The 26,552-nt window shown below is 42.9% G+C and overlaps 1 protein-coding gene across 1 annotated transcript in view; it reads right to left on the reverse strand.

Moving 5' to 3' along the window:
* usp43a (ubiquitin specific peptidase 43a) overlaps positions 1-26,552 on the reverse strand; it is a 457,910-nt gene that overhangs the window by 41,243 nt on the left and 390,115 nt on the right. Inside the window, exon 9 of the mRNA XM_073025952.1 lies at positions 6,433-6,536. Within this exon, the coding sequence (XP_072882053.1) occupies positions 6,433-6,536 (104 nt within the window). The remainder of the gene's footprint in view (positions 1-6,432; positions 6,537-26,552) is intronic.

The raw sequence follows: 26,552 nt of genomic DNA on the forward strand, positions 1-26,552 counted from the left end.
AATCTTTAATAACTCAGAGCATGAGAAGACTCCCCGAAGACCAAGACAGACAGGATTTCAATTTCATTTTGATTTCTCTTTTAGAAAAATGTTCATGTTGGTTGGCAAATAAAGTTTCTCAGGAGAGAAGGCGAATGTAAGTGTTACAAAGGAGAATCACAAATCCAAGATTGCGTTATTTAGATTTTTGAGCTTGTTTGACAATGCAATTAGAACCTGCCCTAATTGATCTACACCAACTGCATATCTTTTATGTCCTGGCTGACAAGTAATCTATCAACCCCAGTTAAGGTTTTCCATTTTCCCAAGCTTCAACAGCTTTTTAGTGGAATGGATTTCAAATTTCCACCACAAATTTTATGATCCCTGAAATCACCTTGACAAGTTAGCTATAATCTTAAGAGCATGCTTCCTAATCTGAACTTTAGCCAGAGGAAATTATTTTTCTATCTACTTTCCTAAACAGAATGTTCTGTTCTTTATGACCTGTAAAGCAAGCTATACTATACAATTAGTAGTTCAGGCCAGAATCAGCTAGTCCTGAACAGTGTATAATGCTCAAGAGTAAATGAGATTCTGTTCCCACCAGATCAATGGAAATTAGTTCCTTAAAAATCTCACATTTAATCCTCAGCAATGGAAACATGAATAATCTCCTAGTATCCAATACATGGTGCATGTGTACTTAGACAAAAAGATATACTCTCAATAACCACATTATTAGGTACAAGATTTTATACACAGTGTGGTCTTCTGCTGCTGTAGCTCATCCACTTCAAGGTTTGACACGTTGTGCTTTCAGAGATGTTCTTCTGCACACCACTGATAGTTATTTGAGTTTTTGTTGCCTCCCGTCGGCTTGAACCAGTCTGGTTATTTTCCTCTGATTTCTCTCATTAACAAGGCATTTTCACCCACATTACTGCCATGCCTGGATGTGTTTCCTTTCTTTGTACACTCCAGAGACTGTTGTGCGTGAAAATCCCAGGAAATCAGCAGTTTCAAACCACCCCATCTAGCAGCAACAATCATTTCACGGTCAAAGTCACTTAGATCACATTTCCTCCCCATTCTGATATTTGGTCTAAACAACAAATGAACAGCTTGACCATGTCTACATGCTTTTACGAGTTGCTGCTACATGATTGCCTGATCCTCGCATTAACAAGCAAGAGTACAGGTGTACCTAATAAAACGGCCATTGAGTGTTAAGATGAATTTCTCATTCTAAACAGGTTGTAATGAACAATAAATATTTAAAAGTCCGTATAGACAGCTTAGTTTCAGATTGCTGGAGAAACTAAGTTATTGAATTAGACATTATGGGTTTCCAAAAAGAATACTGCAGCGCTCTGAGTTACTGACCATCTGGTGTGGAGTTTATTTACCTCTCTCATGCAGAGATGGACATTCCTGTCTTATACAAATGTTAGTGAACTATCTATCATACACAAGTATAAATGATGGTATGTTGGAATCCAAAAAGCAAGAACAGAAATTTCTAAGGCAACACACAATGGCGAAAAACTATTGGACTTTCCACCTTATTGTCCTTCTATTCAGGCAACAGAGACCTTCTGCACATGCACTGATAAAAGACAGACTGCCTTTTTAAAATTTCTAACAAAAGACTTGAAAATTGCATCAATCATATGCCTGCCAATGCTGCAAGTTAGAAAGGCTCGTGATGAGTTGAAATTAAATGGAAGATATTACTCCAGGCTCTAAATTCTTGACTTTTGATCCGCTATGTAATTTGTAAATTTACCTTGTCTCTACATTTTCAATGAGTTACAAACCAAGAGCTGAACCAGAGATTTGAACTACTGCATGGTAAATTCAAACAAAGAACCCAGTTACTGTCAGAACTGATAAAGCCTGAGTGCTTTGCAGTAATTACTTAAAGTCATCTTGTAGAGCTACGGTTATATGTGGCCTTATGAAAATATGCTGCAATTTTCTCTATGAGAACACTATTAGAACCAAGAACTTCCATGACTGTAACAGGAGGCAGAAGCAAAAATATGGGGGAAGAGGACAACATTTGGAAACCAATAATTAAGTAATAAAGTTAACAGAGGGGTGGAAGAAAGTGTGGGGAAAATAGACATGACATTAAATACCTCAAAAGAGATGGGTGCTTAAAAGAGGGAAATTAGATTTATAGTGGAAAAGACAGATAAAACAGAAATCAAGCACCTTTCTAAATAAGGCAAGATGAAAATGAAAGCTAGATTACAGAAAATAAATAAATCATTGATAATTTCAATGAGGAAACTCAACAACTTCAAAATTAGAAGGATTTTAAGCTTGTCTTATATTATCATACAAGATAAATGGGTCCATTTTTCAGACCTTGGTGTAGAAATTCTGTTTTTCTTCACACCATAATGTCAATGCTGACCCCAAGATATTGATGCTGAGGGTGTCAGTGAATGTCAAGAGTTGTTGCTTGGACTCTTTTTTTAAGATAATCTTGTCTGGTACTTTAATGGCATAACTCTTATGGTCATGTTTTGGAGACAGGATGACTGACCTCCAAGAACCACCTTGTCTGAAGTTCGATCACAATTATTGGAATGTTTAATCCCTGATATTTATTGATCTTAATTTTACCAAAGTTCCCCAATAAGACCAGCAATCCTCCCCTCCACCCCCAAAACGAACTAAGTTAGCCCACAAGGAACCTGGTTATATTTAGCAATTAGAAATGAAATTAGATTTCTTCATGTACTGGCTAACAACAATGCACTACACAGAAGATTGTCAAGGTGCACGAGTTCTCTTTACAGTGCTGCTTGAAATGAAGTGTGTTTTTCCCGTTTGTAAATCCAGCTAGTGTTGATAGGGCGCTCACGCTTGTTTAGAACACCAGTGATATAAACTACCTGGTATCTTTGCCCAAATCCATAACAGTCAGAAGATGGTAAAGATGTTTTTAAAAATATATTTGGACCAATGATTTCAACTAATGCATGTTGTCAGATAACTCTTCTTTCACTCTCATATTTTGGCACCAGCAGTCCAACCCTGTTTGCTAATTCTTGAAAATTAGTGGCTTCTCTCAATGGCAACGAAACAGAGAATCGATTTCAGGCACTGAAACTGTGCCTTCACTGTTTCAGAAACATTTCCAAGAGAAGCAATTGGCGAGTAAGATTAGGGGAAATTTAAAGGCATGAACGTGAAAAACAACATGACAAAAGTTGGAATAGGACTGAATAGGTATAAAAGAGGAAGCATGTGCCTAATGTTGCAGGAGGCAGAGGAGGCCCTTATTGAATACTTCGCTTCAGAATTCACAGTGAGATGAACCTTGACGAAGGTGAGGTCAGCAAACCCTAGGCTAATGCCGAGCTTCAGAAAGGGAGAGTGTTGAACTTTTCAAAAACATTAGGAGAGACAAGTCCCTGGTGCCGGACTGGATCTACCCGAGATTACGTGAGAGAGCGGGAAGAGGTTGATGTGCTGCTGGTGATGATCTTTGTCACTTCATTTTCTATAGGAGTAATACCAAAAGATTGGAAGATGACCAATGTTACTCCTGTGCTCTAGAAAGCTAATTGCAATAATCGTGGTAATTAAGGACCAATAAGTCTTATATCAGCGGTGGCAAACTATTGGGAGGAAATTCTTGGATACAGGATTTATGAGCCCTTGAAGAAACACATTCTGATAAGTGATAGCATGGTTTCGAGAGGGGAAGGTCACAGAAGCTTGCTTCACTTTTTCAAGTAAGTGACAAAATAAACTGAAGAAGGTAGCAAGGTGGATGTATTGTATATAGATTCTGTTAAGGCAACCAACAAGGTTCCCCATGGTAGGCTCATTTAGAAAATCAGAAAGCATGGCATCCAGGGAAATATGGCTGTGTGGATTCAGAATTAGCTTCCCCGTAGAGGCAGAGGGTGGTGGTAGATGGAGTGTATTCAGCCTGGAGCTCCGTGAAAAGTGGTGTGTCACAGGGATCTGTTCTGGGTCCCTTGCTCTTTGTGATTTTTATAAATGAATTTGATGAGTAAGTGGTCAGTATGTTTGCAGATGACATGAAGGATGTGGATAATGCAGAAAGCTGTTGTAGGTTACGATGGAATGAAGATCAATTCAGAGAAGTGTGAAGTGATACATTTTGGAAGGTCAATCTTGAAGGCATAGTCCAAGGTTAATGGTGGGACTTTTAGCTGTGTGAAAGAACAGAGGGATCTTGGGTTCAAGTCCACAGATATCTCAAAGTTGCTGCACAAGTTGATAGGGTGGTTAAAAAAATGTATGGTATTTCAGCCTTTGTTAGACGTGGGATTGAGTTCAGGAGCTGCAAGGTAATGTTGTAGCTTTATAAAACTCTGGTTAGAACACACTTGGAATATTGTGTCCAGTTCTGGTCACCTCATTGTAGGATGACTGAGGAAGCTTCAGAGAGAGTGCAGAGGAGAATTGCCAGGATGCTGTATGAATTGGGAAACATGTCTTATGAAGAAAGTTTGAGCATGCTTGGGTTTTTCTCTTTGGAGCAAAGGAGGACAAGAAGAGACTCGATAGAGCTTTTAAGATGACAAAAGCACAGATAGAATGGAGAGCCAGTGCCTTTCTCCCAGTGTGGCAATGGCTAATACAAGAGGACAGACTTTTAATGTGATTGGTGGAAAGCATCAGAGAGATGTCAGAGGTTTTTTTATACAGAGAGTGGTGGATGAGTGAAATATGCAGCCAGGGGTGGTGATAGAGGCAGATGCATTAGGGACGTTTAAGAACCTCTTAGATAGGCACATGGAAGAAAGAAAAATGGTGGGTAATGTAGGAAGAAAGGGCTTGATTTATCTTGGAGTCGGTTAAAAGGTCAACACAACAGCATGGGCCAAAGTGCCTATACTATGCTGTATTGTTCAGTATGGTCTAAATGTTATCAGGACTGTGAATTAAAAATATCTACATTAAGCCAAGGTCAAATGGCTGGTAAGACAAAAAGACAACGGAAATGAAAGAGAGCTTGACTGAAATGGGTTGGAGATGAGCGAAAGCCTCTGCAACAGTTTACCACAGTAAGAAACATTAAATTTTCTAAAATTTGGTTTTGTTTTACCTTTGACAATTTCTCACCCTTGCAACATTGTGATAACAGTGTTATAACATGCAGGTGTTATTTATGCTAAATACATTTTACATTCCTGTTGATTTAATGAGCTTGCTACTGAAACACTGTCACATTTATAGAAATGGGATGAGACACATCACAGATTTCTTCCTACTTCTCCCATGATAGAAACATAATGCTCTTTTCTTCTAGTCTTTTCGAGCAGAGCTAACCTTTCATGACCATTTTTAATTTCTTCTGAGAGACTGTCAGCGTCCGGAGTGGTTTCCAGGGTTATTTTAGAGAACAGTTAAAAGTCAGTCACATTAGTGGTTCAGGGGTCACCTAGAGACTAGTTCAAGTCAAGATGACTGATTTTCTTTTTTCAATAGCATCAGTGATGAATTCCAACAACAATCTGTTAATTCCATAAACACAAGAGATTCTGCAGATGCTGGAAAACCAGAGCAACACAGACAAAAATGCTGGCGGAGCTCAGGTCAGGCAGCATCTATGGAAATCAATAAACAGTTGATATTTCGGGCAGAGACCCTTCATCAAGACTGAGCGCTGAAGGTAAACACACAGAGATTCAGAAAGGCAAACTGATGAAGATAACAGATTCCGAATGGGCAGAAATACTCATGAGGTTATGCTCAGTAGAACCAAGATCCAATTCAATTGCCTAGCAGTCTATGTACTAACAATTTGTCAGCACTCAACTTGAGCTTTAGTTTTTTAAAAAAAGGACAGCTTTGTTATCAACAGCCAGTCTTCAGCGTACAGAGAATAAAAACGGCATCTGAGCTATAAAGATATATAAATCCCATTAGAATCATATGAAAAACTGAAACTTTAGTAATGCAGCACTCTCTTATGCTGTAATGGAGTATCCGGTTAGATAGTAAATGCATATAAAATCCTTATAGAGTACTCCAAATTTAACAAACAAATGTATATTTTCCTACATGGTAAAATCTTGGAGCAAATATTTTCATTCTTTTCTTCTTAGATTGCATTCTTGAAAATGTTTATTGCTACAACATTTTCATTATTAGGATAAGTTTGCTTGATATGTTATCAAGGGCATTTTATGTTTGATGCGTAACAGCAGGCACAATAAGAAATAAATGAACAAGCTTACAAACTGGAATAAAAGGTCTTTGATCTGAAATGTTAACTCTGTTTCCCTTTCCACAGATGCTGCAGGAACTGCTGAGCATTTCCAACATTTTCTGTTTTTATTTCAGGTTGCTAAAATTAAGTCCAAACACAGTAAAAAATCTTAAGGAATTGTTATTTAGAAAAGTAGCCATTAGTCTGGTTTAATGGAAGCGTCATAGGGTAAACGTATATCTCACCTGTCAGCTGCTGGCTGGTAAAGTGGTCTATTTTCTTGGGAAGAGAGGTAACAGTTGGTTGCCAATCCACCAACCACTCGTATTCGGAAAGAGTGTCCGAAGTTCTGATATAGAAGAAAAATTTTGGTCATGCACATGCTGACTTTTTATACTTGTAAAAAGCATTGCTGTTTCAGTTAATCAATCAGATTTGCTTGAAGAAACATATTATCAAAGTTGTATTATTATATTAAACCTATTACCTTATATGAAATGTACTGTGTCTCCGACAGCAGATCGCCATTTCCATCATCTGTTACTCAGTCTCATAGTAAAAAAATCTCGAATTAACAATTAATTCGGTATAGTGGAAACAAGTTCTCAACAATTAAGACTGAGACTTCCAACTTCATTTCCTGCAAGTCCTTTAGATTTGGTACAAGCTAATATCCAGATCACTGAAGTATAACTCAGTTCTACAATTCAGACCTGTCAAACAACAATCCGCACTGAAAAAACTTCTTTCAAAAGCAAAGCCAAAAACATATAAAATTGCTTCAAAAAATTTGTTTCCATAAGAAAGAACGCCTCAGGAAATATTGCAAAAAGACTTATTTTGGAATTTGAGCACCATCAGATCACCGTCGGTGATTAAAATAACTGTAGAGTCAGGTATGCCTGCGGCAAGCCTTGTTTCACACAGTTGTTCATTTCCATCTTGACAGCTTGTTGAATACACATTATGGAATAGTACGCCAATTTATGCAACTGCTGTGTTGGGATCCACAGGGAGGGGAGAGCTTCCTAGTTTGGAGAAAACTTCAACCCAATTTTAAAATAAACCTCACTATTTTTTTCCTCACACACCTTCAGGATTATTATACTAAAACTGTAACTTGTGATGTTGTAGCATCAATGGTATTTTACACCTGCCTAAGCCTTCAGGTATGTCTGCCTGTGGCAGAGTCTGTAGCTTCTGAATTAGCTCTGTCAGCCATCCCAGAACCAGAAAGTATGCAATTTTCAGTCCTGAGGAACCTAAGCAGGACATTTTATCTAGGGATCGTGGTTGTGGACTGTTTCTTTTCCTCTAAATAACAGCAATCTTACCTGACAGTAGCTGGAGGGCTGATGTCAATAAAGCTCATTGAATAAAAGTACTTCATGGCCATTTCTGCAATCTAAGTTAATGTGAGATGTACTGAGCAATGCTTACTGCTAAAGGAAGTGTGTAGATGCCTGTGGAGAATAGGATCAGGTGTCCATGATCAGAAAAGTTGACAATGGGTACTGTCCACACCGATGTCTGATCATTGACTGTGAGACCTACTATCTAATGGAGTCAACAGTGTGGGAATTCAAACAACAGATACAAAATGCAGGCCAGGCAGCATCTATAAGGAGAAGCACTGTCGACGTTTCGGGCCGAGACCCTTCGTCAGGACTAACCGAAAGGAGAGATATTAAGTGATTTGAAAGTAGTGGGGGAGGGGGAAATGGGAAATGATAGAAGATCGGAGGGGGTAGGATGAAGCTAAGAGCTGGAAAGGTGATTGGCGAAAGTGATACAGAGCTGGAGAAGGGAAAGGATCATGGGACGGGAGGCCTTGGGAGAAAGAAAGGGGGAGCACCAGAGGGAGATGGAGAACAGGCAGAGTGATGGGCAGAGAGAGAGAGAAAAAAACAGGGATGGGGTAAGAAGGGGAGGAGGGGCATTAACAGAAGTTAGAGAAGTCAATGTTCATGCCATCAGGTTGGAGGCTACCCAGCCGGTATATAAGGTGTTGTTCCTCCAACTTGAGTGTGGATTCAAGATAATAATAATCCAAGATGGCGGCGCAACGCAGCTTGCAGCGGCCACTCTGGAACCGATTATCTGTTATATGTGAAGTGGGGTGCTGTGCGCAATCATAATCGATTGAAAACGGACGTGGAAGCACGGAGAAACATCAGGAAATTCCAGGAAGACCTTCTTCGTTGGTGCTGCTGCTGTGAGGTCCAGGACTCTGCTGGGAAGAACAGGCCCCCAGTCCTCCGGGTCGCGTTGCCAATGACCATTGACAGGGCCGTCTTAATACGCTCGGCAGAGGATGGAGCTTGGAGAAACTGTGCCGGCGGGGATGGTCGTCGGCTCGGAAGTTCAACGGACTCGGAGTCCTTTTGATGGACTCAGGTCGCTTTCGGTGTGTGCTGCGTCTGTGAGGCTGAGTCAGGCGGCGCCTTGGAAGTCCATGGGGGGGGTATTCCCTTCTGCCGCCGGCGTGAGGTGGCAAGTCTGTCGGGATCCTGGGGACTTGTGGAAACTGTGGTGATTTCTTTTGAACTTACAGTCCTTTAACATCTTGGACTATTTTTACTGTGCCCATAGTCTGTTTTTTTTTATCAATTATGCTATTGTTTGCACTGTTGTAACTATATGTTGTAATTATGTGGTTTTGTGCAGGTCTTGTAGCTTTAGTTTTTGGTCTTGTTTTTGTCTGGTGGATTTGGAGCTCCTTTCCGGGGAACATGCTAGACGGTAGTGCGATATTAATATGCAGCAGCCTCTCCGGACTCTGGATTGGGGATTGCCAAACGTTACGTAGATTTTCTGGTCAAGTCTGTTTTGTCATATGCTTTTGTGATATCATTCTGGGGGCAACGTTGTCTCATTTTTTAACTGCATTGCATTTGTGGTTTCTAAATGACAATAAACTGAATCTGATTCATCTTGACAGTAGAGGGGGCCATGGATAGACATAACAGAATGGGAATGGGACGTGGAATTAAAATGTGTGGCCACTGGGAGATCCTGCTTTCTCTGGCAGACCGAGCGTAGGTGTTCAGCGAAACGGTCTCCCAGTCTGCGTCGGGTCTCACCAATATATAAAAGGCCACACCGGGAGCACCAGATGCAGTATACCACACCAGCCGACCCACAGGTGAAGTGTCGCCTCACCTGGAAGGACTGTCTGGGGCCCTGAATGGTGGTGAGGAAGTGGGAATTCATCCTTGATGGCTTCTAATAAGTATGTAGTATTGTGTTGTCCATATTTATAGTCATTTTTCAAAAAAATGTATTGCAGGTATGAGAATGAAAGCTAATTCTGGAATTCAATACACAATATACATGAACATTTATCTCAATGTAGGATACATTTTTATATCAATCTCCTCAAGAGAATCAGAAGGGAAAAATATTCTTGAAGTGGAGGAAAATATATGAGACAGTTCTCATTTGTGGCTTTTCAAGGTACTGAATAAATTTCAACCAGATGGCTGCAAATAAATGCAAGTTAAAAATTTGACAGATTTTGCATATTACTTCATGAGATGAGTGTTCCATTTCCTGCCACTCACACAAACCTCATATCAAGCCTGTCAAAAGGTTTCACTCATTGAACACAGAAATGTTTCTTTTCATCAGTGCAATATCAATTCTGTATGTGGCTTGCAATCTAAATTCTCTTTGACTTCAATGTACATGTAGCTAATTACACGGTCAGAGATTGGATGATCTTAGAAATAAGCTGGCAGTTACAATATCAGCACAGTAAGATTGCTTTCTTTCTCAGACGACACTTCTTACATTGTCTGCCAAGTGTGCATCAGCTTATGGAAATAATTAAATGTCTACAGATTTTAATTAAACTGTTTGTATAATTCAACGGTGAAGCAACCAGAAACAGTCAATATAACCAAGATCATAGTATAACTCTTTTATAGCCCCTAATTTTAACCAATCTTACTCTTTCTGGCAGGAGACATTTAGTGTATACTGCTGTAACACTGTCTTTATTTCAGGTTGGCTTTTATTTTTAAAAAAGGAACACATTGCTTTTCAAAGAACATTAGCGAGGATAGCAGTATGCTCGTCAGGAGACAGCTAAGTGAATTTGCAATTTAAGTTTGGCTATTAATTTAAAAGAAATCAAAATATGCTAAGGTTAATATGTTATTGCTCGTGCTCTTGCAGACCAGGTGTTGATGGTGAATCTTGATGGGACTGCCTTCTCACAGCACGCATTGAGACTGCACTTGATAATTGCTTGGCAGTAGAAATGAGGATCAATACACTGATGTGCAATTCATAATATACTTTCATTGATAGACAGAAAAACTGCTTATGTTGCTGGGAGCACCGCAGATTTCCTCAATGCTGCAGAGAAATTCAGATTGATCTTTGCTTGTGAGATAAGCAACAGTAACCAACTTTGACAGAAGCAGCAGTAGCAAAAAGAAAGTTAATGTTGCGTTGTTAATATTTCAGTAATATTTGAGTAATATTGTAACTATATTGCTTAATTAAGCATTCTTTATTTAAACAATTCATTATTCATTGTTGTAATTTTGTCCTATGAAATCATCACTGTAAATGATGCTTTTTGTTATGTTTGTACCGACTGAAATAAAATAATTTCATTCATTCATTCATTATGGGTTATATGTAAAAGTACGTAAATGGTAAACGTCATTACGTCACCATGTCATATGTGCATCCCTCGCTAAAATAAAACAAAACTAATGTAGACATGTATTCCCGGCTCCGTGTTTTTGCTTTCATTTAGCTTTATGTTTTAGAGTTACAAGACGTAACAGTTAATATATTTTGTTTTCTTGCAGTCTGTATCACTCAATTTCAAACTAAGTGTCACCTATAAGAAGTCAGATTTCACATGCAAGCTGAATTTGACTGAGTGCACAGATTCCTTCCTGCAATGTGTGTAATGATCCAAGCAGTCACCACAAGTAGTTGTTTTCAGCTTTAGGGTTAATTCCCTGAGATGCTTTCAATGCATTTAAACTTTTTAAATGGCTTTGCTGTCAAGGGAGAATTTATTTTATTACCTTTGCTGCCACCTCCAAAATGGGATTTTAGTGAATGGGCGTTAGTGCACCCAGGTCATTTTGTAAAGTTCAGTACAGCATTGTGCAGGTTAAATTACTAGTTCTACAAGGAGAAGTGTACTACAGCATGGTTGCCACTGAGACAAAAGGTGTTAAATTCATCCATTAGTCCTGCTAATAGCTTTTCTTTTTATTAGCTTCTGTCAACTAATGCACAGCCGCACTGAATCAAAGTTACACAATTATTCCAAAGATGAGTGTAATATTTTTAAGGCATGGAATTTTCCCCCAAAACACTATTTTCAATTTGTCTGGCATTTAACCAAGTCAGACAGACTTTAAAATTGAAGAAAGGACCACATGGACCAGTATCAGTAAAGGAGCAGTAAATAAGAAAGGATGGGGAAAAACAAAAGGAATTCTGCAAGGGAGCATGACTAAAGAAGGCACAAGAGGATTATAATTAGTGAACAATTTTACAAATATATCAATAAAGCCTACTGCTAATTGTGAGAAATTCTTAACTAAGAGAATATTGGATAAGTAGAGGATGACTGGAATTTAGTGGCTGAATTGTATTTGGTTCTAATGCTTGAAAATACTACAAGGAGATAACACTCTGAATGTGTAGAAACACATCAGGCATTCAGGGCTGTTAAATGAAGAAAACAAGACAAAGAGTAAGACTTGACAGGATACCCCCAACTCTACAGAAAGCAAGAAGTTAAAAACATAGCAGGAAGATACAGTACATATTTCAGGATTTCAACAAGGACAATGTTGAAAAATAAAAAAAATTAGACTTGTTCTTTTGTGCTTAAAAACAATTTTCCAATTTTCATAATGTCTTTGATTGGGCTATTCCTATCAGGAATTGCCGTAATGTGAATTTTAGGTATTCACCATATTTTATGCTAGGGATGATATAAGACTGCAAGGCCACAATATATAGGAGCAGAATTAGACTATTTGTTTCTTCAAGCCTGATACGTCATTTCATCGAGGCTGATCCACTTTCTCGCTCAGCCCCTTCTTCTTTACTTCTCTTCTCAGCCATGGTTGTGTCGTCCTGCCTTTAGAATACTTCTTCTGAGATGTACATATCCTGCGCTTTCTGAATTGCTCCCAGAAATCCCCACCGTTGCTGTTCTGCTGTCATCCCTGCCATCAGGGTCCTTTTACCCTTGCAGTTCCTTAGCTCTATCCACAATGATTCAACACCTTCCGACCCAATGTCGCCTCTTGCCAACGGTTTGATTCTACTTTTTGCCAACAACAGAGCCACACCACCCCCACTGCCTACCTGTCTTTCCTTTTGATAAATTAATAGGCATATCATTTTGATACATTAAGATACATATCATTAATATGCATGGCTCTTGCCAAGAGAAACTGGATCCAAAGTCTGAGACTAGCAACTTCTGTTTTTCACTCACAATAGAAAATAGAACAGATCATAAAGAACATTGGGAATTAGATACAAGACTAGTTCATCACTGCTGGATGTAGTATCTCCCTCAGATATTTTAAATTAAGGAAAATATAATTATCAGTAGCGAGGCTTCATCTCTGGTCCTGTGCTACTTTGACCCCCGTGACTTCTAGCTACCTGTGTCTAAAGACTGTTGGCCTTTGCCTCGTCCTGCTAAGGGACAAGGGTGGGGCAAGTCCTTCCTTCTCCCTCTGCCCCCAGCTTTCTCGCCAGCAGCACCACCTGCCTTTCATTTTATCTCCATAAGATCTCAAAACGTAGGGAGCAGAAAGAGGCTATTCATCTCCATGGCAACAAATGAATACTATGACAGCTGGTTGCTCAGCAAGGAAAGACAATCAGTAAATGCAAAAGTTGTGTTTGACTGCAACAACATGGGAGAAAAGCACAACAGTATTCTCTTAAAACAAGGGTGTACAATTGTTTTTGATGACCTTTGATTTTGTTTCAGTTCCACACACAAAACATGCTTAGCACACCCATAATAGATGAAACCAATTACTAGGCATAAGTTCCCAATTATACTTAAGTGCACATCAAGGTCAATACTAATGTGCCTCTCCAAAGCAATAATAATAAAGTTCTTGCACCTACTGCTATTCAGGTAGTGGTCATGTCCTAGCAATGGTTACTACAATATACCCCTTCACCTGAATTCATGCTTCCAACTCATCTACTATGACATGTGCATTTGCACACTGAGCTCCAGTTTGGGTATTGATCCCTGCCTTTAGCTCTTTCTCACTCAATTATTTCACTGACAGTGCAATTCATTTCTTATTTTACAGACCTTTTTTGAGCTCTTTGACATGCAACTGATATTACCACAGGGGACAACTGAATAAACTATTAACAGCAGAATAAGCAATCAAACCCACCCAATGTCACAGCAGCTGCCTTCAATCTTCATCGTAACAGGGAGTCATCCATCAGAGTTCAACATGTTAAGGAAGAATTTAAACATTTGAGCAAAGGAGAGCTACCGTTACCACTGCTATGATTTGGATTGCATCCACCATTGCCCTGGTACCACCTCCAGTGCCTCTCCTCGCAATACAGACAGGGTAGGAGCCATGTATCTGTTTTTTTATCTGCATTGTGCTCCGTGTCCCACGCTTATTAAGTGTATTTTGGTAGTTACTCATGTGGGGTGAGGTAGAAGTGAAGAGTTTTAATTACATGTTCATACTTTTTAGAATCAGTCTAGTTAGCTTAGAACTCAGGAGTAGGTCAGGGTGATGTCTTTTTTATTAACCTTTAATTTTCTGTTAACCATTTGTGTTTAACTTTGTTTATAAGATCATTAAAAATAGGAGCAGGAGTAGGCCATCTGGCCTGTTGAGCCTGCTCCGCCATTCAATAAGATCATGGCTGATCATGTCCACCTACCTGCCTTTCTTCATAACCATTAATTCCCTACTATGCAAAAATCTAACCAATCCTGTCTTAAATACAGGTGTCCCGTCTTTTGAACGTTTGCTTTACGACACCTCGTTGTTACGGAAGTCCTGCATTAGTTACCTGTTTTAGCTAACAGAAGGTGTTTTCACTGTTACGAAAAAAGGCAACACGCACACCGAGCAGCCAAGCTCCTCCCCCGGAACTGCATTCCAGTCGCCATTGCTTAAACGCGTGCCTGTGAGCATCCGTGCTTTACGTTGATTTATTTTGTGCACCTGTCAGCAAGGTGAGTTCTAAGGTATTGGAAAAGCCTAAGAGAGCTCGCAACGGTGTTACACTTAGCGTAAAACTAGACATAATTAAGCATTTCGATCGTGGTGAACGAAGTAATGACAAAGTGAGTTTGGCTTGTGGAAGTTGACGAAGGTGATGTTGAAGAGGTTTTGGCATCCCATGACCAAGAATTGATAGATGAAGAACTGATTTGCAATTGGAAGAGGAAAGGATAACAATTGAAACCGAACACAGTAGCGAATGGACTGAAAGTGAAACAATTGCGTGAGATTTTTGCTGTGATTGACAACGCATGGCAGCGTTGCAGATCATTGCAGATTGCAGAAAAGTACGACTTTAATTTTGAAAAGGTACGTGGGCTGAGGGCATATTTGCAGGATAGTTTGAGTGCTTACAAAGAACTGTACGATAGAAAAATGCGCGAGGCTAAGCAGTCAAGCATACTGTCGTTTTTCAAGCCTTCCACATCAGCCACAGCAGACGACAAACCTCGCCCTTCGACATCGAGGCAGACAGACATAGAAGGTAACCTGCCTGCCCTGATGGAAACAGACGACGATGAGATGACACCCCAGTCTCCCACCACCCCAACCTCCGACGACTCAGCCTAACACACCATCATCAGTGTGCTCACTGTCTTCCTGATTCCGGTAAGTGAAACTGCACTGGACGTACATTATTTCTACTTTATATAGGCTGTGTGTTTTTATGTTTTGTTTGGTACGATTTGTTATTTGGTATGATTTGGCAGCTTCATAGCTTAAAGGTTACTGGAGAGAGTGTTTCTGCCGAGAGCACTTGTGTGAGATTTTCGCTATGGTGGATAGTGCTGCAATGATTGCAGAAAAGTATTTCTACCTTATATAGGCTGTCTATCATATCATTCCTGCTTTTAGTATATGTTACTGTAATTTAAGGTTTAATGTGTTATTTGGCATGATTTGGTAGGTTATTTTTTGGGTCTGCGAACACTCACAAATTTTTCCCATATCAATAAATGGTAATTGCTTCTTCACTTTACAACATTCTGGCTTACAAACCATTTCATAAGAAGGCTCTACCTTCGAATAGCGGGGGAAACCTTTATCTGCACTGAGGTAACTTCCTCTGCATCACTGGGTAGAGATTCACCACCCTCTGGGAAAAGCAGTTCCTCCTCATCTCCGTCCTAAATAACACCAAAAGACCATAAGATATAGGAGCAGAAGTAGGCCATTCGGCCCATTGAGTCTGCTCTGCCATTCAATCATGGGTTGATCCAATTCTTCCAGTCATCCTCACTCCCCTGCTTTCACCCCATACCCTTTGATGCCCTGGCTAATCAAGAACCTATCTATCTCTGTCTTAAATACAACTGTTATGAATGTACCACAGCTCTGAGGGGCCGAAGGGTGCGGGGTAGCCCCCTCCTTTGTGAGAATCGCAAGATCACTATTGAGTCCATTCAGGAGACCCAGGAAATGAGAGAAAGACATGCAGAATCCACAAGTCATTGGAATGTGTCTTGGCCTCCGAGAGGCGGACCCATTGATGCTGGCTATTGTCTCTTGGAGACGGACTTGTGTATAACATCCTGTACGATGCATCGACGCCCCAGACAATGAAACGAGGGGGAGGTTGGTGGAGGGATTGCATCATCCCAACCTGATTGACATGAGGCCCTGTGAGTCAGGATAAAAAGAGGGTCTGTGGGAACAGCCCCTCAGACGCACCAGAAGAAACGCCAGCGATCCCGTAATAGCAAGAAACCAGGGGAAAGGCCACATGCGTCCGGTTCCATTTGCCCTGGAATCGGTGGGCCCTTTTCCACGGCCAAAAGGTTTTTAGCTAACAACGGGGAAACTAACTCCCAACGACTCTCGAAGGATTGACATCATAAAAGGAATGGGCAAGTTTTAAACCCGTCTTTCTCTCCAACCAAAAGCTGCAGCTTGAATGAACTGAGTGACTTTTATATTTCCATCGGACAATACATTATCCCCTAGACAACGATAGAGCTATTTCTTATTGATTATTATTATACCCGCGCTTTTAGATTTAGTATTGATGACGTATATTATCTGCATGTTTGCATTGACCTTATTTTGTGTATTTTTTATCAATAAATATTGTTAAAAATAGTACCATCAGACTTCAACGGACCTCTCTATCTTTGCTGGTAAGTGACCCAGTTACGGGGTACGTAACACAACCAATGACTTGGCCTCCACAGCCACTCGTAGCAACAAATTCCACAGATTTACCACCCTCTGACTAAAGTAATTTCTCCGCATCTCAGTTCTAAATGGACGCCCTTCAATCCTGAAGTTGTGTCCTCTTGTCCTAGAATCCCCTACCATGGGAAATAACTTTGCCATATCTAGTCTGTTCAGGCCTTTTAACATTTGGAATGTTTCTATGAGATCCCCCTTCATTTTCCTGAACTCCAGGGAATACAGCCCAAGAGCTGCCAGATGTTCCTCATACAGTAACCCTTTCATTCCTGGAATCATTCTTGTGAATCTTCTCTGAGCCCTTTCCAATGTCAGTATACCTTTTCTAAAATAAGGAGCCCAAAACTGCACACAATACTCCCAAGTGTGGTCTCACAAGTGCCTTCCAGAGCCTCAACATCACATCCCTGCTCTTATATTCTATACCTCTAGAAATGAATGCCAACATTGCATTGGCTGCCTTCACCACCAACTCAACCTGGAGGTTAACCTTTAAGGTAAACACAAAGTACACGGCAGATGCTGTGGTCAAATCACCACATACAACAAGCTGGAGGAACTCAGCAGCTCCGGTAGCTTCTGTGGATGCTGCCTGACCTGCTGAGTTCCTCCAGCTTGTTGTATGTGTTGATTTAACCTTTAAGGTATCTTGCACAAGGATTCCCAAGTCCCTTTGCATCTCTGCATTTTGAATTCTCTCCCTATCTAAATAATGGTCTGCCTGTTGTTATGCCGTTGGCCCCCTCCTTTGTGAAAATCGCAAGAACTCTAGTTAAGGGGGGTCAGCTGACCCAAAAGAGGGACGTGCGAAAGACCACATTCTCTCAAGAAGCAGACTAACGGTGACTTCGATTATCGTCTCATGGAAACCACGTGAAAAGCCCTCGGGCAAAGTGGGCTGGTTAAGAGAAAGATCGCATTACCTGCAACTTGATTGATACCTGCGATCCCGTGAAGAAGTATAAAGGCGGGTCTGAGGGGAGGACCCTCAGATGCCCCAGCAGACACGAGATCGATTCCCGTGGGAACGGGACGCCATTTTGAAGGAAGCTACGTGCGCTAGATTCCGACTTTGAATCTGTGGCTAAAACCAACGAAAGACTGCTTTTAAAATAACAACGGGGAAGTCTGCTCCCCTGATTCCAAGGATTTACTCTGCCAAGACGACGGGCAAGTGTGCATCTTTTCTAAATTGTAAAGGAAAAAGCCTGCAAACTTCTGAGTGACTCTTAAGACTTCCGTTGGACTCAGTATTACCCCCCTAGACAACTGTAGAGCTTATTTCTGATTGATTATGGTTACACCGGTGTTTTAGATTGAGTTTTGACGATTTGAATGTTTTGTATTAACCATACGTTTGTGCCCTTTTTGAATAAAACGTTTGAAAATAGTAGCATCCGACTCAGCTGATCCATCTATCTTTGCTGGTAAGTTACCTGGTTACGGGGTTTACGTAACAAGTGGGGTGCTCGTCCCGGATTTGAAACCAAACGGGAGGGTCAGTGAATCGGGCTGTAAGTCCAAACTTAAATCTGGTTACGCAGATAGTCAGACGAGAAACCAGCAAAGATGGATGTGCAGGAATTTATGGGAAACCCGACGGTAGGGGCACTAGGGAAAGCTACAAAATCAGACTTAGTAAGTTTGGCGCAGGCCTTAGACCTCACAGCGGTGAAGCCAGCAATGAAAAAGCAGGAAGTGCTAAGGGTCATACAACAGCATTACGTTGGGAAGAAGGTGTTTACAGCTGAGGATTTGGAAAATATTCCTGAAAGGAGATTAGTGAGTGGGACAAATCAGGCAGAGTTGGAGAAAACAAGGCTGGAATATGAGTTTAAAATAAAGCAGCTAGAAATAGAAGCAGCTCAGAAGGCTGCAGAGAGAGAAGCCGAGAGAGCCGAGAGGGCAAGAGAAGCCGAGAGGGAAAGAGAGCAGGTGTTCAAACTAAAGCAGCTAGAAGCAGAAGAGAGAGAGAAACAGAGGAACTATGAATTGGAGCTGGACAGGCGAAAACAAGAGCGAAGAACTCAAGGGGGAGAGAAAGAGGGGTTTGATATTAGTCGGGCGTTGAGGTTGGTCCCCCCGTTCGAGGAGACGGATGTTGATAGTTATTTCTTGCTCTTTGAAAAGGTGGCAGAGAATCAGCAGTGGCCCAGAGGGCAATGGGTGGCGTTGTTACAAAGTGTGTTACGAGGAAAAGCACAGCGGGTATATGCCGCGCTGCCCACAGACAGGGACGGGAATTATGATCAAGTAAAGGAGGCCATTCTCCGAGGTTACGAGTTAGTACCTGAGGCGTATAGACAAAGGTTCCGAAATTTAAAAAGAGGGTGGAATCAAACGTATACCGAGCTAGCCCATGAGAAGGGAGTGCTCTTGGACCGTTGGTGCACAGCTGAAAAGGTGGCCGAGAACTATGGGCGTCTCAGGGAGCTAGTTTTGATTGAGGAATTTAAAAGTTGCGTTCCGGAAGAGATCCGAATGTATTTAAATGAGAGGACGAATCAGTCCATCTCAGAGATGGCTAGGCTCGCAGATGAATATGCCCTAACCCACAAGACAAAGTTTTCCTCGCCAAAAAGTTACCCGAGAGACCGTCGGAACGGTAGGGACAGTCCGCCGGCTAAGGGAGAAACTCCACCGGGAGCTAGCACAAAAAGTGAGGATAACAGACAAGAAACCTGGAGATCTCCTGGTTTCAACTGTTTTAATTGTGGAAAGGTGGGACATATTGCATCAAAATGCACTGCTCCGAGGAAGGAGTCGGAACGAGGGAAAGCAGCCATTTCCATAGGCTGTGTTGCGTCGATCCGAAAATCGACAAGCAGGCCCCAGACAGATGGAATACAGGAGGGGCGGGAGACATTTAGGTCCGACGGAACCGTGGCTTTGAAGGAAGGGGACCCCCCAATTCCCGTACGAATTTGGAGAGACACGGGGGCGGAACTATCGTTAATTAGCCGTAATGTGTTAAAATTCGGCCCTCGCACGGGGGAGGTAGCCCTTAGAGGTATCGGGAACCGAACCGAGGTCGTGCCTTTGCATAGGGTCTTTCTAGATTGTGAGTTGGTGTCGGGACCAGTAGATCTGGGGGTCCTGCCGGAATTGCCAGGAGAAGGAGTGGACGTCCTTCTGGGTAACGACCTAGCGGGTGGGAAGATGGGTGCCGCCGTGAAGCTGACCACCCAGCCCGTGAGAGTTGAAGACCCTCCCTCAGAAAAAAAATTCTATCCCGCATGTGCGGTCACTCACAGCATGTCGAAAAGGGCCGCTGAGACCGAGAGCGGGTGGAATCTAGCCAGTTTTGATTTGGCCGAAACTTTTTTACCGACTCTGTACCAACGAGAGTCCGAGGAAGGGAAAACGGAGAGTAGGGAGGAACGAGTGGGAAATAGAGAGGAGGTAGACCGGTCCTTAGCCAGAAGAGAGTTTGTACGGGAACAGAATGGTGACGAGGAGCTGGTATCCTTGAGAGAGTCGGTTCTCTCCGAGACTGAACTGGAGGCAGAGCCAGAGGGTTATTATCTCCAGGAGGGGGTGTTGATGAGGAAGTGGAGACCCCCTGCGGTGTCGGCCGATGCGGACTGGGCGGTGCTACATCAGATAGTAGTCCCGAAAGTATATCGGAACGACATTCTTGACTTAGCCCATAAGGGACCTTTAGGCGGGCATTTGGGAATAAAGAAGACCGTGGAGCGGGTTCAGAGGGAATTCTATTGGCCCAATCTGAGGAAAGATGTTACTGAGTATTGTAAAAGATGTCATACCTGCCAGGTGGTGGGTAAGCCGAATCAAGTTATCCCTAAGGCCCCCCTCCGACCTATTCCCGCATGTGAGGAGCCTTTCTCCCGAGTCATTGTGGATTTTGTGGGACCCTTACCTAAAACTGCGAGTGGGCGGCAGTATATCATGACCCTGATGTGTGCCGCTACACGATTTCCCGAGGCCGTGCCTCTGGGTAGTATTAGGACCTCTGCGGTGGTGAAGGCCCTTATCAAATTCTTTACCACCGTGGGGCTACCCAAGGAGATACAATCAGACCAGGGAAGTACATTCACGTCGAACGCATTTCGGCAGATGATGACCCAGCTCGGGGTGAGGCAGATTATGGCCTCTGCGTACCACCCGGAGTCACAGGGAGCGTTGGAAAGGTTCCACGCTACCCTAAAGACCATGCTTAAAGCTTATTGCCAGGAGAACGTTCGAGACTGGGATGAGGCTTTACCCCTTTTGTTATTTGCCGTAAGGGATACAGTCCAGTGCTCCCTGGGGTTCAGTCCGTTCGAGCTAGTTTTCGGTCACAGGCCCAGGGGACCCCTAACCCTACTGAAAGAAAAATGGTCTAACCCGACCGCCCAAGTCAGTGTGGTCGACTATGTGCTGAAATTCCGGGAAAGACTGCGTCAAGTATGCGCCTTGGCAAACGAAAACCTTAAAGCCTCTCAGGAAAAAAATGGGTCAGTGGTATAACCAGAGAGCGAGAGAACGAGAGTTTCACGTGGGCGACCGGGTCCTGGTCCTATTCCCGGTAGCTACTCACCCCCTGGGGGCGAGGTTTCAAGGACCATATACAGTGCGTAAGAAAATAGACTCGCTGAATTACGTGATCGAAACCCCCGACCGACGAAAGCCGACCCAGTTAGTTCACGTGAACATGATAAAAGGGTATCACGAACCCACCCCCCCGGTTGTTGGCGCGGCTATGAAAGCCGATGAAGTTGGGGGGGACGGTAAGGAGGAACCAGAACGGTTCGACAAGATAGGTATAGTCCCTACCAGATTAGAGAACTCTGTCGTATTGGCGAATCTTGCGGGTAAAGTTGGCCACTTAAAGCCTGAACAGCGGGAGCAGGTAATACAGCTCGTTAACCGGCATGCAGACTTATGCCCAGATGTTCCCCGAAGGTGTAATGGGACACAACATGATGTGATAGCTACCTCAACCCAACCTATTAAACAAGCCCCTTATCGGATGAATCCTGAGAAAAGCCAGCTGGTAGAGAAGGAGATTGAACATATGCTAGCTGCTGGGATAATCCGTGAATCCTCATCCGCGTGGGCTTCTCCTTGCGTGGTTGTCCCAAAGCCGGACGGGACCATACGATTCTGTACCGATTATCAGAAGGTCAACGCATAAGATCCAGCACATAAAGGGGAGTGATAATGTGCTAGCGGATTGTTTATCCAGGTGTTGAATTAAGTATGCGATGTATGGCACGGTAGGGTAAGGTATTAAAGAAAAGGGGCACTGTACTTGTTACCTGTTTAGATACTGACTTGAATGTATAACAGTATAACAGTAGTACTCTGTGAAGAGAAAAGCTTGTGTAGTATGTAGATTCAAAAAGAAAGAGAAAAAATCCGGTGTCAACCTGTTTTTAACCGCTGGTTAAAACCCATTATGGGGGGAGGTGTTATGCCGTTGGCCCCCTCCTTTGTGAAAATCGCAAGAACTCTAGTTAAGGGGGGTCAGCTGACCCAAAAGAGGGACGTGCGAAAGACCACATTCTCTCAAGAAGCAGACTAACGGTGACTTCGATTATCGTCTCATGGAAACCACGTGAAAAGCCCTCGGGCAAAGTGGGCTGGTTAAGAGAAAGATCGCATTACCTGCAACTTGATTGATACCTGCGATCCCGTGAAGAAGTATAAAGGCGGGTCTGAGGGGAGGACCCTCAGATGCCCCAGCAGACACGAGATCGATTCCCGTGGGAACGGGACGCCATTTTGAAGGAAGCTACGTGCGCTAGATTCCGACTTTGAATCTGTGGCTAAAACCAACGAAAGACTGCTTTTAAAATAACAACGGGGAAGTCTGCTCCCCTGATTCCAAGGATTTACTCTGCCAAGACGACGGGCAAGTGTGCATCTTTTCTAAATTGTAAAGGAAAAAGCCTGCAAACTTCTGAGTGACTCTTAAGACTTCCGTTGGACTCAGTATTACCCCCCTAGACAACTGTAGAGCTTATTTCTGATTGATTATGGTTACACCGGTGTTTTAGATTGAGTTTTGACGATTTGAATGTTTTGTATTAACCATACGTTTGTGCCCTTTTTGAATAAAACGTTTGAAAATAGTAGCATCCGACTCAGCTGATCCATCTATCTTTGCTGGTAAGTTACCTGGTTACGGGGTTTACGTAACACTGTTTATTTCTTCCACCAAAGTGCATGACCAGACACTTTCCAACATTGTATTTTATTTGCCACTTCTTTGTCCATTCCCCTAAACTATCCAAGTCTCTCTGCAGGCTCTCTGTTTCCTCAACACTACCCGCTCCTCCACCTATCTTTGTATCATCAGCAAATTTATCCACAAATCCATTAATCCCATAGTCCAAATCACTGACATACATCATAACAAGCAGTGGTCCCAACACCGACCCCTGTGGAACTCCACTGGTAACCGGCAGCCAATCAGAGTAGGATCCCTTTATTCCCACTCTCTGTTAGCTGCCAACCAGCCAATGCTCCACCCATCTCGTAACTTCCCTGTAATTCCATGGGCTCTTATCTTGCTCAGCAGCCTCATGTGCGGCACCTTGTCAAAGGCCTTCTTAAAATCCAAGTAAACCACATCTACTGCATCTCCTTTGTCTATCCTGCTTGTAATTTCCTCAATGAATTGCAGTAGGTTTGTCAGGGAGTATTTTCCTTTCAGGAAACCATGCTGGCTTTGGCCTATCTTGTCATGTGCCTCCAGGTACACCGTATCCCTAACAATCGTTTCCAACCACTTCCCAACCACTAATGTCAGGCTAACAAGTCTATTGTTTCCTTTCTGCTGCCTCCCACCCTTCTTAAATAGCGGAGTAACATTTGCAATTTTCCAGTCATCTGGTACAATGCCAGAATCTATCGATTCTTTAAAGACTATCGTTAATGCCTCCACAATCTCTCCAGCTACTTCCTTCAGAACCTGAGGATGCATTCCATCAGATCCAGGAGATTTATCCACCCTCACATCATTAAGCTTCCTGAACACCTTCTCAGTCGTAATTTTCACTGAACAAACTTCACTTCCCTGACACACTTGAATGTCCAGTATACTGGAGATGTCTTCCACTGTGAAGGCTGATGCAAAATATGCATTCGACTCCTCTGACATCTCTGCACCTCTCATTACAATATCTCCAGCATCATTTTGTATTGGTCCTATATCTACCCTTGACTCTCCTTTACCCTTTATATAATTCAAAAAGCTTTTATATATTTTTAAAAATCTACTCCCTCGCATAGTGAGGCTATGTCTGCCAGTTCTAGTCTCATCTATCAGTGGAAACAACTTTCCTGCCTCTATCTTACCTATTCCTTTCATAATTCTATATGTTTCTATAAGATCTGCTCTCATTCTTCTGAATTCCAGTGAGTAAAGTCTCAGGTGACTCAATCACTTCTCATTGTCTAACCCCCTCATCTCTGGATCAACCTGCTTAATTTTGTTAGTTTTAGTTTCATTAGTTTCTTTTTGTTTTTAAGTTTGTTTGTTTTGCTAGTTACTAATGAAGGATCAAATACATTTCTTTGACTTTGAACATTATAATTATTGGATCCTATGGAAGATGCCTCAACCAGAATTAACTCCCCACATCCCTGTGCCTAGCCTCCAAGTTTTGTTGGTTTGGTCGAGTCACTGCTGCAAACAACTACCTGCAGCAAACTACTGTTCGATGTAGGGTAGGGATCATAACAGAAGGGCAAATGATATACAGTTAAGTCACTGCATGATCTTTCTTCACTTTTACGCTACACGCATGTAAAGCTGAGCACTGCCCATTATTACCAATTCACCATGAGAATACGCATGGTATCCAATTCTGTGAACTGAAGAGGGTATAAAAGAGATTTACCAGAATTGTTTCAGAGATAATAGAATTCATAATGTGAAATAAATGCTAATATTAAATCTGAAAGTGACAGATTTTTGTTACGGAATATAGAGTTAGGTCACAGATTAGTCATAATTTCAATAAATGTAAGAACACATTTAAGGAACAGAATGGACTCCAGGCGCTAGAGGAACAAGAGGTTGCAGATATTATGACTGGCAGGAAAAAAAAGTCAAAAAGAAAATTACAAGAATTTTTATTTATTCATTGTTTGATCTGAATTGATTTCATTTGAAAAGGCAGTGGAAATTGATCTAACAATAACCTTTCAAATGGAAGTATATATATATATATTCAAAATGGGGGAAAAAGAAACTGCAGGGCTGTGAAGAAAGAACAGGAAAATGGAACTCATTTACAGAACTCTTCCAAACATACAGCAGAATCAGGTTGGTTTGAATGGCTTTGCACTGTGCTGCACGATTCTATGATTTTTCTTTCATTAACGAAGAAAGTTACAGAAAATTCAATTTAATGTGAAATAAGGGTCTGATTAAAGATGGAATCCCAGACTGAATTTCAACCAATCTTACAATCCTTTTGCTGGTACGCATTTACTTAGCTGCAATGAAAATTCATGGAAAAGTACTGATTGGAAGGCTGTCAAAATATGATCAAATTAATGTAGAGCTTGTAGCGATGTGCTACACACAGCGCTGAAATAACGACACGCAAGTCGGTAAGTCGTTTCGAGACTAGTTTATTCAAACTTCGTGGCGCTGGCATTTAAATCCCTAGCGCCCGCCCTCTCCGGGCGGAAATGATGTCAGAGGTGCATTACCAAAGTCTCCCCCTGCACGCTGGCTATTTGTGAGCCGGTTCGCCTGTGCAGAAAGTGGGTCGCCACATAACCCCCCCCGCCCCCCACAGAACCGGCGATACACCCCCCAATGTCCACAGACTGGATCAGCCTCTGTTTGGAAGGTCTGCCTCTGCGCCGTGGTGCCTGAACCTCGACCGGCTGTGCCAAGTCCACATGGGCTGGTCTGAGTCGGTCCACCATGAAAACCTCCTCCCTCTCACCAATGTCCAGAACGTATGTGGACCCGTTGTTGTTGATCACCTTGAACGGCCCCTCGTACGGCCGCTGTAGCGGTGCCCGGTGTCCGCCCCTTCGTACAAACACAAACTTACAGTCCTGCATGTCTTTGGGTACATGAGTCGGGGTCTGTCTGTGCTGTGAAGTTGGTACGGGGGCCAGGTTGCCGAGCCTTCCGCATAGTCTGTCCAGGACTGCTGCGGGTTCTTCCTCTTGCCCCCTTGGGGCTGGTATGAACTCTCCCGGGATGGCCAGGGGCGTGCCGTACACCAACTCGGCCGAAGAGGCGTGCAGATCCTCTTTGGGCGCTGTACGAATTCCAAGCAGGACCCAGGGAAGCTCGTCCACCCAGTTAGGTCCTCTCAGGCGGGCCATGAGAGCCGACTTCAAGTGATGGTGGAAGTGTTCCACCAGTCCGTTCGACTGTAGGTGGTAGGCGGTTGTGTGGTGCAGCTGTGTTCCCAACAGGCTGGACACAGCTGACCACAGGCTGGAGGTGAACTGGGCGCCTCTGTCGGAGGTAATGTGGGCCAGTACCCCAAAGTGTGCTACCCAGGTTGTGATCAGTGCTCGGGCGCAGGAATCGGCAGATGTGTCGGTGAGCGGGACCGCCTCTGGTCACCTTGTGAACCGGTCTACCATAGTTAGGAGGTACCGCGCTCCTCGGGACACTGGTAAGGGGCCCACGATATCCACATGAGTGTGGTCGAACCTCCGGTGGGTGGGTTCGAACTGCTGCGGCGGAGTATGGAGTTGAAAACTCGCCGCCTCCAGGCTGCCGGGACGATGGGGCGAGGTTGGCCGGTAGCCACGTCACACAGGAGGGTCCTATCACCTGGGCCTACGAGAAAGTCCTGCAGCTGCAAACCCGAGACTGCGGTCCTGTAGCTGGGCATCTCGTCGTCTGCCTGCTGCGCCTCAGCCAGTGCTGCATAGTCCACCCCCAGGGACAGGGCCTGGACAGCTGGTCTGGAGAGTGCGTCCGC

Source organism: Hemitrygon akajei, chromosome 22, assembly GCF_048418815.1.
Source record: "Hemitrygon akajei chromosome 22, sHemAka1.3, whole genome shotgun sequence".
NCBI classification, from domain to species: Eukaryota; Metazoa; Chordata; class Chondrichthyes; order Myliobatiformes; family Dasyatidae; genus Hemitrygon; species Hemitrygon akajei.